Below are 15124 nucleotides of genomic sequence, written 5' to 3' on the forward strand. Positions count from 1 at the left end.
GTGCTTAAATTCCAAACCAGCCAAATTCCAAATATTCATTTTGGGGGAAAAAAATCAGTTGACCAATCGCATTGTTTCAAAGGGACTGCTATAGCCAGCGCAGTTGAGATCGGGTGCCCTGTATTTACTTCTGAATTGTACACCGCAGATGCCTCTTCAGCTCCCTCCTCTTCCTCCATGGGCGGCGCTTGCAGCTCCTTTGCCACCTCTTCCAGCCCCACCATTTACTCTACCTCAATCACTGACAGCAAAGCTATGCAAGTGGAGAGCTGCTCCTCAGCCATGGGGGTAAGTAACCGAGGGGTAAGTGACAAGCAGTTAACCAATAACACAGCCCAGCAGCAGCAGCAGCAGCAGCAGCAACCACCACAGTCCACACCGAAGAGGCACACAGTCTTGTACATCTCGCCACCACCAGAAGACTTGCTGGACAACAGTCGGATGTCCTGCCAGGATGAGGGGTGCGGACTGGAGTCTGAGCAGAGCTGCAGCATGTGGGTGGAGGACTCCCCCTCCAACTTCAGCAACATGAGCACCAGTTCCTACAACGATAACACTGAGGTGCCACGTAAATCACGAAAGAGAAATCCAAAGCAGAGGCCGGGGATCAAACGCCGAGACTGTGAAGAGTCGACCATGGATATCTTTGATGCTGACAGTGCCAAAGCGCCCCACTATGTCCTTTCTCAGCTCAGCACGGACAGCAAAAGCAACCTGAAAGCTGGAAATGGGTTGGTATCTGCCTTTTAAGTTCTGTCAACATAATTTTTTTTGAAAAAAAACACACACCCATTAAAACATTACCTTGACTTTTCTGTAGTGTTCAGCTTGAGTTGTCTCTCAGAAGTGTTGGGAGATCCAGTGTGGGCACTTATGTCCTGTGGTTTCTTGTGCTAAAATTCAAGGTACAGTTTTGTGGCATAAGAGTGGGCCATTTTAGCAGCCGTTGAAGTCACAAGTCCTGGAAAAGTTGTCTAGCACTTTCCTTTGGAACCTGGTTAGTGAATAGGAAGGGTTTTCAGTGAAAACCTTGTTAAAAACATAATCCCCAAAGGTGAGATCAGCTCCTCCGTGCCTTCCTCCTCAGCAGTGCCAAACAAAGCTGTTTGTGAGGATCTAAGTCTATGCTTCGCCTACTTCTGTATCACTCTCTCCATCAATTAAAGACAGCTGATTTTGATCCTGTTATATTAACACTTACTAAAATGTTAAGATGTGCTGAACCAAATTTGTGTTCCATGTCACTTCAGTTCTGTATTTGATTTTTTCAAAAATAAACCTCTAATCCTATTTCGCTGTGTGCTTCTCGGTTGTGTGCATGTGTGTGTGTCGTTTGTGGTGATGCCTGGGTGGTGGTTCCTCATCTCTCCCACTGCAGACTCTTCACGTAAGTGCACCTCCATTTACAGATAAGGGTTTGAATCAAAGGTGATCCCACTGCATAAGCCAAAGATGCTTTTCTGCATGTGTGCTGTTTTCCCCCTCCCCTCATTTGCAGCTCTGCCACCCCCACCCCCCAAACCCCAAAACTGGTTCCAGAGACTTCTGATGGCTTTGGGGAGGCTGCATATGTGGGTGATTTCACAAAAGGCTCTGCGTGAACAGAAGTGTCTACCTCTGCTTGCCCTGCAGAACTTTTGGATCCAGCTCCAGTCTGCTGGCTGCATACAGCCCTTGTGTTGTGCCTCCTTCTCAGGTGATGGACATCCTTTACATGTTCTGTGTGGCTTTTAAACGTTCTCATATTCATCCTTGGGCTGGTGAATATGAAACTGTCTGGGGAAGATGAACTTCCTATCAGAAGGGCAAGAGCGTTCCACATATGTTCCCATCTTGTTCCAGTTCTATACTTAGAATAGGACTTTACTTGAGGGGGATTACAAGAAATTCCAGAGTGGCTTTCTTGATGCTGCTAAAGGATGTTTTGGGATAGAATGGAGGTAGCACCACCTGCAGCCTCTGGTCTGTGTTATCCCCAGGCACCACGGGAACCGCAATACATGTTTTATGCTTGTCCTGCAGATTTCCAAATTGCCCAGCATCGCCAAACTTGTACCCAAAATCAGATAGAAAAGCTGGGTGGAGTTTACAGGCTGTGAGTTCCATTTGTGATGACTGGAGTTGCATGCAGTCTCCCCTAGCAGCTGTGAGGAGTCTCTGAAAGTTTCACAGTCACATTCCTCTGGTATCAGTTAATGCAAGGCAGCACACTGGCTGCGGGGATTGAGAGCTAGATTGGTGTGTTGTGTTTGTGAAGCCTTCCACCCCTTCACAAGGATGCTGAGGCTGTGATATAGCCTCAGCACCTTGCAATGCCACAGGGCCTAGAGACAACAACTTGCTCAGGGTCTACCCAGTGAGCTTCAGGGCTTTTTATGTACACCTGGGTCTCAACACCTGGTTATCTGTCAGCATTTGTGCACTGGCCAGTTGAGTTGCTGTGTGTTAAATCAGGACTGAGATCTGGAATCCTTGTAAATAACTCTTCAGATGCAACCATGGAAGGCACAAGGTGCGGCATGCACCTTTGGCTGCTGAAGGCATGATTCTGGGTTTCATGGCAATAAAAAGAGGCAGCTTATTTGATAAGAGGCCCTTTAGTGGGGAGTTCACACACAACATGCCACCCAGCAGTGTGTTTTGCAGTAGCTGCTGTGGTTCATTTATAGCTAGTGTGGATTGTATGCATCAAATGATAATCCCTTGTCAAAGCTGTCTTCCTTGCAGTGTGTATTCAGTTTGCAGGCCTTCAAGACAAGGCTGCATGGAATTGCCCAGAGATATTCCAGAACTGTGCTTGGAGCCTGCAGACAGAGGAAGTCCTGAAATATGTATTGCTTTTAAAAATGCCCAAATACAGTTCAAATAGAAATGGCTAAAAGTCTTTCTGGTAGCAGGAGTTTAATTTTTTGTGGTGCCTTTAAGCAACTGGAGGATATTTATGTTTTGTGAAGTGTCAGGTTCGAAATAGTGCAGTGCATTGGTTCACGCAGAAATAGGCCATTCCCGAAAACCTGCTGGGACCCCGGGCAGTTTCTGGAGTGTAGTCTTCCATCGGCAGATCTGTGAAGAAGTCCATTGCTGGAAACAGCTGTGGAAACACACCCATCTTAATTACTTCTGGTCCCTTTTCTGCTAAGGGCCTGGTCTTGAGCCCCTCTGGCTCTGTTCATAGACCCAGAGACACTGAGAGGTCCTGACACAGTGTCTGATCATGAGAATTGGCTTAGGGCTTCCCATGCCCTGATGCTGCATGCACAAGAAGAAGTGTGCCCCCGTGGCATCTGGCACAAGCCTTGCCTTGGGTGTGGGTGGTCAGGAAGGCCAACTGTATAGACTGCCTCTGTGCGCATCAGCTTTCCCTAGGCCCTGCTCGTCCTCTGCGGGTCTGGATGGCCGAGAAAGGGGCTGCCTGTCCCTTAGGATATCCCAAAAGAGCATTTTTCGTCATAGACGTTTTCATTAAGAAAGCTGACTGTGCAGTGTAGCTTTGAAGCATCATCATTTTGGTTTGTTTACAAAATGTATTTGCTGCCTCTCCAGAGACCTGCTGGCCAGAACCTGAGCTTTGGTGAAATCAGGCACGCCAGCTGCAGTGAAGTGGTTCTGCAGGCCAATGAATCAGCCCCTTCCCCAGAGAGCCACCATCAAGTATCTGTGAATGTGAACTGTTGCAAGGCCAGAAGCGGGAAACAGGCATGAGGCTGCTTTCCCTTTTGGCACCAGAAGTGCCTGTTCCACCTCGGATGCCATGCGGAATTTGTTCATTGCTGAGATCTAGGCAGGACTCTGGTTGATTTGTGTCTGAAAAGGCCAGGCTGAATGGAGAAAAGTGAATTATTCCCTCTGAACCAATGGAACGAGATCCAAAACATTGGTTTTTCATCTTGGGATGAAAATGACCTTTCAGCCCTTTATTAATATTGATTTTAAAGAGGCAAGTTGCAGTGGCAGTGATGCAATGTCACAGTTTAATGCAGACCTGGGCATTATACAGCCCGGGGGCCACATCCGGCCCGCCGGATGACCCTGACTGGCCCTTATGACAGACTTGGCCCTGGCCTAAGAGGACCTGTTTAGAACAGCTGCTCATTAACCACCTTCCCCTTCGCGGTGGCTACCAGGTGATCCTCCTTTAACCCATGAAGCGGTTATGCCAGCAGGGGGCTTTCAAAGGCCTCGTCCCCTGCCTTTACAGGAACAGCCGCGCAGAAGCGGTTGTAGCTTGCCTGCTTCTGCGGGGCTCCAAATATAGAGAGTCGATGAAAAAAAAAGTAGGACCCACAGAAGACTTAAGTCTCCCCACTTGCTTGGAGTAGGGAGGAAAGCAACTATGCAGCAGTAGGATTTAAGCACTGACTGAGGGTTCTTTGTGCCAAATAGTGTTGCATGCAGAACTGTTGCCACTGATCCAAGTTGATCTGTGCACCTGTCTGGCACTTATCAGCCCCTATTATGCAGAATTGAGTTCAGCCTTTTGGCCCGGCCCTCCACAGTATTTTCTGTTTCTTATGCGGCCCCATGGAAAAAATAATTGCCCACCCCTGGTTTAATATGTGCCTGTTAAAGGAGTGTAAAGGAGAGCCCGCATGGTGTAGTGGTGAAGAGCAGGTGGATTCTAATCTGGAGAACTGGGCTTGATTCCCCACTCCTCCACCTGAGCAGCACAGGCTTATCTGGTGAACCAGATGTGTTTCCGCACTCCTACATTCCTGCTGGGTGACCTTGGGCTAATCACAGTTCTCTGAGAACTCTCTCAGCCCCATCTCCCTCACAAGGTGTCTGTTGCAGGGAGAGGAAGGGAAAAGGAGCTTGTAAGCCACCTTGAGTCTCCTTACAGGAGAGAAAGGTGGGGTAGAAATGCAAAACTCTTCTATTCTTGTGGCTCAGCTGTATCCTTTTCAAAACTGTTGGTTTGTGTTGCACCTTAGTTAACAAGGTTTGGCGGCTTGCATATAAAGTGAGAGTTTGGCCTAGTGGTCTGTATTTAGGTAATATGACATTTTTTTGGAGATGATATCCTGAAAAGTTTCCCAGTGGCAAATATTTAATAGCCAGTATTTGCTTCAGCTGGCCACAGTTAAGGAGAAGCTTTGAGATGGCTGCCTCATCTCTTCTCAAGTGGCTGGGTTTATGTTGGCATTGCTGGCTATGTAGGTGTGTACCTTCCTCTTCTTATAACTGTTCAACACACACACAACCCTAGTGCTGAAGCGGAAGCTGTCATCTCTTTTGATGTTCAGGGTAACTTTTCACGGGGAGGGTGCGAGAATCTTCACTTCTTCTCCAGATGCCTCCTTGCCCATAACGGGGCTGTTGTGTGATTCAGGAGGAATCAGTGGTGTCCCTGCTTCATGCCCTGCCCTTTGGGCTTTGGTTGTCTTTGAAGGGAAGCCTCTGGCAACACGACCAACAGTTTGTTTTGACTCCTCAGGACACCAGAAGCGGCAAAAGCGGCCGGAGGGAAGAAGAGCCCTATGCTCTGTGGTCAGTACCCTTCTAAAAGCGAGGGCAAGGAGCTGAAGATCCTCGTGCAGCCAGAGACCCAACACCGAGCTCGCTACCTGACCGAGGGCAGCCGAGGCTCAGTGAAAGACCGCACACAGCAAGGGTTCCCCACTATCAAGGTATGGCAGAGGGGGAGGGGAGGGGGCAGAGCCACACGCAGGTTGCCATTTGGGGGGAACAAGTGGCCGGGCCCTTCCTGGGCCCACTTGCCTTCCCCTCTTGCTCTGAGCGGGCCTCTCATCGTGCAGTTTCCAGTCTGAGTTTTAAATGGCACCGGTCTGGGACTTGTGTACACAGTTCTGAATTTCTCGGGGATGTGGCTATTTTGTTGTTTGGAGTGAAGCAGAGAACTGGCTGTTTCTCTGAGCCAGACAGAGAAACCTTTCTTGCTGGGTGGGTGGAAGGTGTGTTAAATATAGAGCCCTCACTGCTGTCATCCTGCAGCACTGCAATGAATGCACAGAGAACCAGGCGAGTTTCTTCCCCCACCCTCTCCGTCCTCAGGCGGTGATTGCCAGTGCTGAACAGGACTCCCTGCCTGTGAAGCCGACATTGTAAAAAATTATTTTAGTTTGGAAATGGGGCAGAATTCGGGGGGGGGGGGCTTTCAGCCCAGTCATGCAGCTGTCCTGTTCCCCAGTGGGACAGGAATGTTTGTGGCTGTTGCATGCATCATATAGTACAGTCTGGTGCAGGTTCCTTTTTGGATTAAGAACACTTAAATTGTGCAGTTCTGGGAAATCCTGCAGCTCAGCAGGTGTGTTGCTGAATACTGCAGTGGAAATTAAATGGCTCAAAGACACATAGATTCTGTAAAGAATTCTTGTAAAAACTATTAACTGCTTGTGACAGGCTTGTTGCCTAGTGGAGCCATGGCTGCTTGCTGAAAAAGACATCTGCACGTTGCAGTTCTAAAAGCACTGGCATTTCCCAAAGACTTTAGGCATGTTACTGAAATACAGATGTTGCAATGAGAGGATTTTAGTGTAAGAAACAGGAGTACTGGCTTCTGTCTGTCTGAAAAATATAAGTGCGGTATTGTGTGTAGTTGGCTGAGATTACCTTCCGTTAACGTAAGTGGGACTCTTCATAGCGAAAAGAGGAATACTTTGTAAGCATAACTGGCTGCCAACACCAGTTGATGTTCTGCTCAGACTAGTGAGCCTTCTGCAGATGTGCCTTGTTGCCTGTTTTCCATCTGTTCACCCTTGCCTGCCTGCTCTCTTGTTCCAGCTGGAAGGGCATAATGAGGCTGTGACCCTGCAGGTGTTTGTAGGGAATGACTCTGGCCGGGTGAAGCCTCATGGATTCTATCAGGCCTGCCGAGTAACAGGTCGAAACACCACACCTTGCAAGGAAGTGGACATCGAGGGCACCACTGTCATTGAAGTGGGCCTGGATCCAAACAACAACATGACCCTGGCGTAAGTCTTTTATTCACTTTATTATTTGCAGATATTCCCAGCTGGAGACATACATTTTAACAGGCACAGCATCTGAGGGATATTGAACATATGTAGAAATTGAAGGCCAACAACTCCAAGTTCCTTTCTAGCAGTTCTAGAAGTGGTGGTGCGTCTCATCTAATCAGTCTGGAGTTTGGCTCCGTCTGCATTTCTGCCCCTGGGATCTAGAGAGGGGGGACCTGTATTGAACGAAGAGACCTGTGTTCACCTCCCTCTGGACTTGGGGTTCCAACTGAGAGGTTCAATCCAGCAGGGAGGTTTCTGCCGACAGAAGGGGTGTGTGCCAGTTTTCCCCACAGACCACCCACTCCTCCTTCATGCTGCTATGAGGCGGGGGTTGAAGTGGCCTCCAGAGTGGGAAGGTGTAGAAGTTTCCCTCTGTGATGGAACTCCTTCCATTCATGCAGGTTTTGTGCAGGATCCCCTCCCCTGTGGATCTTGAATTGAGTGTACTCTTTAGAATTCTTTACAATTCTTTCTGCTTCACCGATGACCCAGCCTGTTCTCTGCTTTAACTGTGGGCCTGCAGGCCTAGGTGCAGTTTGCATTTTTGTTTGCATTTATTACTTGTGTGTCCTGTTGGCTGAAGGCAGATGCTGGGAAGCTTTTTTGGGAGGTGCTTAGGGAGCACAGGAAACAAAGCAGCCTTGTCTTTCCTGCTTCTCTATAGCCATCCTCCTTCTCCCAACATGGTGAGATCCGCAGAGTGTCATACTGGAACTCTGCACATCCCTCTGGGTGAGAGGGAGGTGAAGAAGGATGTTGACAGAATGTGGACAGGTTGGTTTGGCAAGGGGAATCTGGCCTGTTGATGAATAGGCCATGTAGACATTGTTGAGTGTTTATGGCTTCCTGCATTTGCTTCATGGATCAGAGATGCAAAGCTGTCCTGGAGCCCTGACTGGTTGCTGCCGTGGTGAGCATTCAGCCAGCAGAGCTGCCCTGCCCAGTTGACTCTTCGTCTGGCACCTGCTATCCGGGTCCGTTGTCTCAGTCCCTTCAGGTGCACCACTGATGTGTCAGTTGGGCCTGAAGTGTCGCTGCCCACTTTTGCTTTTTCGGAAGATGGCTTTTTTTGTGAGCTACTGTTGAGGGCAAGAAAGGAAGTAGTCGGCATTTTGTCCACAATTCTCTCAGGCCCTGAATATCTGCATCAGCAGTATTTTGGTATTTTATTACTGATATTGTTGCTCTTGACTTGTAGGGTGAAGTGGATTTTAATTTTGAGAGGCAGTAGCGGTCAGAAAATACAGCAGGCTGCTTGTTCTTGGCTGTAGTTTAGAATTCTCTGGTCCTGGCTCTTGTGTTTATCCATACCAGCTGCAAGTCAGTGGCACCCAGTTGAAATGTTCTTCTCTTACACTATCATCATTGCCAAAGAAATCTGCTATTTGCAATATGATAAAAGCCTCCTGCTGTTCTTTGGGCAAAAATTCTTGGAGGCTCATTGGATGGGAACAGCTAAGTTTGCAGAAGTCACGGGGTTGGATCCAGACTAGGAAGGGAAGGGGCAGTTCCCACCTATTTCCCCTTTTCCACAAGACCAGCATTTCATGGAGATGAATGGGAAGGGGGAGGCAGGAAAGCTCTCTTCCGCTGCAAGATGTTGTCTAGATTGAGGTCAGTCAATTCTGGATTTGCTGCTTCTAAAGTCTAAGTTTCTGAATGTCCATTTTGCCCAGAGTGGTTGATGTGCAAAATAATTGGCTACCATCCCCTTTCCCTGCATTCCTGGTGACCTGTCCCAGGGCTCGCTCCCTCCCTCCCTCCCTCCCTCCCTTCCTTCCTTCCTTCCTTCCTTCCTTCCTTCCTTCCTTCCTTCCTTCCTTCCTTCCTTCCTTCCTTCCTTCCTTCCTTCCTTCCTTCCTCGCTCCCTCGCTCCATCTTCCTTCCTTCCTTCCTTCCTTCCTTCCTTCCTTCCTTCCTTCCTTCCTTCCTTCCTTCCTTCCTTCCTTCCTTCCTTCCTTCTCGCTCCCTCCCTCCCTCCCTCCCTCCCTCCCTCCCTCCCTCCTCCCTCCTCCCTCCCTCCCTCCCTCCTTCCTTCCTTCCTTCCTTCCTTCTTCCTTCCTTCCTTCCTTCCTTCCTTCCTTCCTTCCTTCCTTCCTTCCTTCCTTCCTTCCTTCCTTCCTTCCTTCCTTCCTTCCTTCCTTCCTTCCTTCCTTCCTTCCTTCCTTCTCGCTCCCTCCCTCCCTCCCTCCCTCCCTCCCTCCCTCCCTCCCTCCCTTCTGTCTCCTGCCGTTTCTCTGAAAATAGCTGTTGCAGCCCACAGAGCCCAGGTGGCTTTTGGTGGCTGTCTTGATTGCCTTTTTGGCAACAACTGTCGCTCAGTGTGCCAGCAGCCAAGCTGTGTCTGGAGAAAAAGGAGCCTTTCTTTTTTTTGGAACTGGCAAGAAGTTCCTCTTCCGTTGTGTTGCCAGGGTCGACTGCGTGGGAATCCTGAAGCTGAGGAATGCCGACGTGGAAGCGCGGATAGGCCTCGCAGGCTCCAAGAAGAAGAGCACTCGGGCCAGGCTGGTGTTCCGGCTCAGCATCCCTCGGAAAGATGGCTCCACTCTGACCCTGCAGACGCCGTCCTCCCCAATTCTGTGCAGTAAGTAGCAGCAGAAGCAGCCGTCAGGGCGGGTGGGCGGGGCTGCAGTGCCAGCCGCAGACAAGCACCTTCACAAACAGTTTGCTGTTTCAGTTTTGTCCCGTTATGCAGCTTGAGGCAGAGGAGGAGGCAGCCTGGAGGCATCAAGCACAGAGCTGAATAAATGTTGGTAGAGATTTTGGCACAGATCTCTCAAGCTCATTTTTTTAAAAGTGTCAGTTTTTTTATCTTACACGAAGGCACGCAGAATGACTTTTCAGACACTGTGCTGCTAACGTGATGTAAAGTTTTACATAAAGTTTATTGTTTTTAATGTATATGCACACACAGCCCCCCCAATTAAATTTAATGCTTGCAATTTGATCTGTAAAATCCTATTTTTCTTGTAAGCAACATTATGATCAGCATTTGTATCCTACCTTTCCACCCTAACAAGCACTGCCAGGGCAGCTAGCCGTTTATAAACAATGAAAAAACATAGTATTGATTAGGATGGAGAGAGCATGAAGAGGATGTTCACTGCTGGGGGAACATGGCGGCAGAAGGGGACAGGCAAATCTCCCTAGGGAGAGAGTTCCAGAGTTTGGGCGCCATGACCAGAAGACCTCTCCCAGTTGCCGCCCGCCTAATCTCAGCTGGTGGGGATGCCCAAAGCAGGGCCTTTGTGCGTGTCTCCCTGCTTCCCGGTCCTTGTCTGAGGCACCTCGCTTTTCACCTGACAGCTCAACCAGCAGGTGTGCCAGAGATCCTAAAGAAAAGCCTGCATACCTGTTGCGTGAAGGGGGAAGAGGAAGTCTTCCTGATTGGCAAGAACTTTCTGAAGGGAACAAAAGTGATCTTCCAGGAGAACGTATCTGGTGAGTCCCCAGAGAGAGGAGAGCGGGGCGGGGCCAGCCAGAGAGTTTGCTGGGTCTCCCTGCTGCTGCCTGAGCAGTGGAGAGAGATGATTAGTCTTTTCTCTTTCCTTCCAATCAGATGAAAACTCTTGGAAAGCAGAAGCAGAGATTGACATGGAGCTCTTCCATCAGGTATTGGCTGCTTAGCGTGTGCTTGGGATGAAGTGTTGTTTCTGCTCCTGAATGTATTTGCAGATTGATTAAAAGAATCCTGTTGACAGATATCTGGAAGGTTTTCAGAAATCCCCAGATTGGAGATTTTTTTGAGATAAAAGATTGATTTATTCCTAAAGCTCTCTTCGTGTGGTTGGCTGTTTTCTCTGTCTGCCTCCTCTGCCACCACTCTCTTCTTCCACGCCTCTTGCTTTGCCGAGAGCCTTTTCCTCTTGCTTCCAAGCTGTGGCTGGAGGCTGGTTCTGTGGCTGACCCAAGGTCATCCAGCAAATGCCCGTGGTAGAGTGGGGACTCAAACCTGGGCTTTCCCAGTTCTCATCAGTGCACCAGGCTGGATGTCTTGTGGTGTGTGCACCCATGCTGTAGAGTGGGGGAAGTGGCGAAGGCAGGGAAAAGAAGAGCAGGCAAAGCAGACACTGCTCCAGAGAGCCAGCTGCCGGAAGGCTGGAGGGAACAGGAGTTTTTTTTGTATTTAATATTTTTATTGATTTTCACCATTATATAAAACAATCATGTATCACATAGGTTACATAATATTGAAAATAGAAGAGGTGTTAAACATTTTCAAATATCCCCCCCAATAGACCATAATAAAACAGAAGAAAAAGAAAAGAGAGTATAGGAAAAAAAAACGATCAAGGAGTCCTCTTGTTCATTGGCGACATGCTGCCAGTAAGTCTGGACTAAGACATCGGAATACATTATCTTTATCAGTTATAACTTCTAATGTTTTGTCACTATTTCCTTCAATACTGTTCCCTCCCCTAAAATATAGTAGTCGAGGGACTTACTATAAAAAAAACAAAGCATAACAAGTTTTTAAAATACAAATTTAACTTACTGCGGGTAGTACAAAAGCCTGCTATTCCTCTTCTACCCCCTGCACCTAACCCCCCCTCCCCATGACTTCCCCATCTTCAGATTTCTTTATAAAGCAACTAGTTGCTTATCACGAATTCCAAACTTTATTCTGTTCTATTTATTAAACCTTAACCCTATAGCTAAGTTTTATTTAAAAACAGGTGGTTAGTTTTCTTTCTTCTTTCAGTTGTTGCTACGTCATCACTGTAGGGAAACATAAAATAAATCACAGAAAATAAACAAAGTCACAGAAAATAAACAGAGTCACAGAAAATAAACAAAGTCACAGAAAATAAACAAAGAGGGAAACAGGAGTTTTGACAGAGCCCTCCCCTCTGGACCCTTGGGCCTGTTCTTCTGGTTCTGGACAGATCTCTCAGGGGTCTTCTCAATCTTGTGGTTGCATTTCTTTGGCTCTTCAGATTGTTCTTTAATGAAACTCTTTTTCTGGGTACAGAATCACGTAATAGTGAAGGTGCCACCATATCATGACCAGCAAATAACTGCACCTGTTTCTGTGGGGATCTATGTGGTGACCAATGCGGGGAGATCGCATGACATACAGCCATTTACGTACACTCCAGACACAGGTATGGAAAAAGACTCACCTTGTAGAGGAGGCCTTGGCCAGTATTTCTGGATAGCTTTTCTCTCCCTGGCTTCTGTGGAGGCATTATCGAGGAAGAGTCCTTGGGTGAATCAAGTCCCTCAAGCATTCTCATTCCCACAGCAGCTTTGCCCCCCCTTAGGGAAGCCTTACACGAGGAGGCAGTTTGATGGCAACACCTCCTCCTGCCCGAACCTCCTAGCAACTGATATGTAGAACCTTTACTGCCTGTGGTACTAGAGGAGATAGATACCCATTGTGATTAGTAGCTATCATGACTAGTAGCCATCGATTAGCCCCATCTCCCACAAGTTTTGTCCACTCCCCTTTAATGCCTTCCAAGTTAGCAGCCATCATCACAGCCTGTGGTAGGGAGTGGCACAGTGTTAGCCATGCTCTGTGTGAAGAATTGCCTCCTCTTTTCTGTTCTGTATCTCTGCCCTTCAGCTTCAAGGAATGGTCCCAGGTTCTAGTCTTACGGCAGAGGGAGAAAAACTTCTACTTAATGGATGCATCTCTGGGAGGAGCCGTCAGCATTGACTGTGCCTCTACAGTTGCTGCCTGGAGGGTGCTGTTGGACAGGCCTCACCCAAAGAAGGCTGCCCTTTGGTCCTTGGAGGAAAGAGGCCTTGCTTGCCTGCTGTCAGAGCCAAATCTTGGCCCTGGCATTCGCTTAATGTTTGCAAGTGCTTATTATCCGTGGGGGTGGGGGTGAGGGTCTGAAGGGAGGGGTGGGCAGGCTTTTGAAAGGTTTCACCTTTTGCTTCATATCTGTTTTGCAAGTTGGGGATGTCTTTTCTTGCATCGGCAGGTGGTGCTCTGAACGTTAATGTGAAGCAGGAGATGGCCACCCCGGTGCAGCCCTGCTCTTTTGATGAAGCTGCCAAAGGTATCTGATGTGTAGCAGTCAGGTTCCTAAGCACTTTCAGGGGGCGGTTTCATCCCGCTCCCAAGTCAGGCCCATATTTCCATTTGTTTTTGTCCTCCGTCCACCACAATGAAATGCCAGTGCTGTTGGCGTTGGCTCGTAAGAACATCAGGGGTGCCGCGCTAGATGAGGCCAGGGGTCCATCTGTCCCAACATCCTGTCCCGTGTAGTTGCCAACGATCCAGGCATGGAGGCCGAGGCAGCCCCTTGATGGTCTTCAGAAGTCTGACCATGAGGGTTCCCTCCAGTCACTGGGACCAGTCGCCACTGGCAGACTCCTGAGCAAAGTGAAGGATTCCTGGAAATGCTACTGGCTCCTTTACTCCTTCCCTTTGCACATGGTCACTTCACATCCCTTGGTGTGAGAAGTCATATGAAAATACAGTGCTTCCTAAAAAGAGCTGGTTTACTGACACACAGGCTCATTCCGCACATGCAGAATAATGCACTTTCAAACTGCTTTCAGTGCTCTTTGAAGCTGTGCAGGATGGCAAAATCCACTTGCAAACAGTTGTGAAAGTGGTTTGAAAACGCATTATTTTGCGTTTGCGGAAGGGGCCACAGTTTAGTGGGACAGTACAAAGCTATGGACGTTTAGCAGTACTTACCTATCCCTGTCATGGCTTCTCGTGATCTGGATGGCAGCTCATTGTGGTGGTTGTTGTTGTTATTGTTGTTGTTTTTAAACTGCAGTGAATACCAGTGGCTGTAACTTGGAGACGGTGAACATTCTTCCCAGTGCCTTGATAACTCCACTCAGGCCAAGCAGCATCATCAAGAGTGAGGAAGCTGCTCCAATGGAACTTGCAGCTGAGAAACAGGCTCCTCCAGTCTTTAAGGTACCAGTGGGACTGTCTCTGAAGGATGCCTCTGCCTTCTCATGTTTTCATTGGGTACAATACCAACAAGTGCATGTGAAACAAATGCCAGCTGGCAAAACAAGATATAAGACAGCCTGAAGTGTGGCCTGCTAAAAGCAATAAGCATTTCTTCAAATGTATCAGGAGCAGGAAATCAGCTAGGAAGTTGGTTGGGCCATTTAATGGCAAAGGGGTGGGAGGATTGGTTTGGGAAGGTTGGTGAGATGGCAGAGAAACTGAATGAATGGCTTATGCCGGTTTTCACTGCAGAAAATGTGGGCCACTCTACCTGCGTCAGTGCCACTGTTTTTGGTGCGAGTGAAGAATTAGGAAAAATTGAGGTGGCCGAGATGAAATTCTAGAACTGAAGTTTCCAGGCCAATCTGGCGTACACCCAAGGGTTCTCAAAGAAACTCAGATATGGAAAATTTAATCTACTGATCAGTATATGTAACTTGTCACTTAAATCAGCCTCTGTCCGCAACAACTGGAAATTAGCAAATTCGCACTGATTCTTTAAAAAAGGGTCCTGAGGAGATCCAGGGAATCACAGACCAGTTCGCTTAACTGCTCTGGGTAAATTACTAAAAACTGTTATTAAAAAAAACAGTTCCTAAGCATATTAGGAACCAAACCTGCTGAGGGAAAATCAGCATGTGTCTGGAAAGGAAATCCTGCATCACCAACCAGTGAATAACAGCCTGTTTAACAGGTTCATAAGGGCAGTCCAGTAGGCATCATATCATTGGACTTCCATGGGGCTTTTGACAAGATACCGCACCAGAGCTGCCTGAGAAAGCTTAGCAGTCCTGGGAGAAGAGGACAGGTCCTCTCTAAACAACAGGAACTGGTTCTCGCAACATAAAAATGTGAGCAGCAGGGTTCTGCAGGATCAGTACTGGGACTATTTAATTTGTGAAGAAGTTATCTGGAGTTAGCAATGAGCAAAGATGGAGAAGTAATAAGTGGGGCGGGGGGGTCACTGTTCATATGAGGGAATTCTGAAGTGTCTAGGACTTGACTGTTTAGAAAAAAGACAAGTATGGGGGTGGGGGTGGGGGTTTGATAGGGAATCCTATTCCGTGGTTCCCAGAGTGAAGGGTGTGTTGTCAAGTGGCTTCTGACGTAGGGCAGCCTCTGAACGAGCGACCTCTAAAGCACCTGGTCACTGACAGGCTTGCTGAGGCTTCCTGGATGGCCTTGCTCAGGCTTACTCCTGGAGGGGCTGGAGAGC

General features: G+C 48.2%; 1 protein-coding gene across 4 annotated transcripts in view; it reads left to right on the forward strand.

The window, feature by feature from the left end:
- The window catches only part of NFAT5 (nuclear factor of activated T cells 5), a 37952-nt gene extending 23948 nt beyond the window's left edge, over positions 1–14004 (forward strand). For 3 of the 4 annotated variants that reach the window (XM_048515609.1, XM_048515610.1, XM_048515611.1), the window contains 9 exons: positions 149–731; positions 5435–5627; positions 6742–6932; positions 9392–9564; positions 10287–10421; positions 10540–10592; positions 11953–12085; positions 12911–12991; positions 13724–14004. In XM_048515609.1, the coding sequence (XP_048371566.1) occupies positions 178–731; positions 5435–5627; positions 6742–6932; positions 9392–9564; positions 10287–10421; positions 10540–10592; positions 11953–12085; positions 12911–12991; positions 13724–13989 (1779 nt within the window). In that variant the 5' untranslated portion in view covers positions 149–177 and the 3' untranslated portion in view covers positions 13990–14004. The remainder of the gene's footprint in view (positions 1–148; positions 732–5434; positions 5628–6741; positions 6933–9391; positions 9565–10286; positions 10422–10539; positions 10593–11952; positions 12086–12910; positions 12992–13723) is intronic. The other variant, XM_048515608.1, reaches the window with a different exon arrangement.
- The last annotated feature ends 1120 nt before the right edge of the window (positions 14005–15124 follow it).

This window comes from Sphaerodactylus townsendi, linkage group LG14, assembly GCF_021028975.2.
Source record: "Sphaerodactylus townsendi isolate TG3544 linkage group LG14, MPM_Stown_v2.3, whole genome shotgun sequence".
Classification (NCBI taxonomy): domain Eukaryota; kingdom Metazoa; phylum Chordata; class Lepidosauria; order Squamata; family Sphaerodactylidae; genus Sphaerodactylus; species Sphaerodactylus townsendi.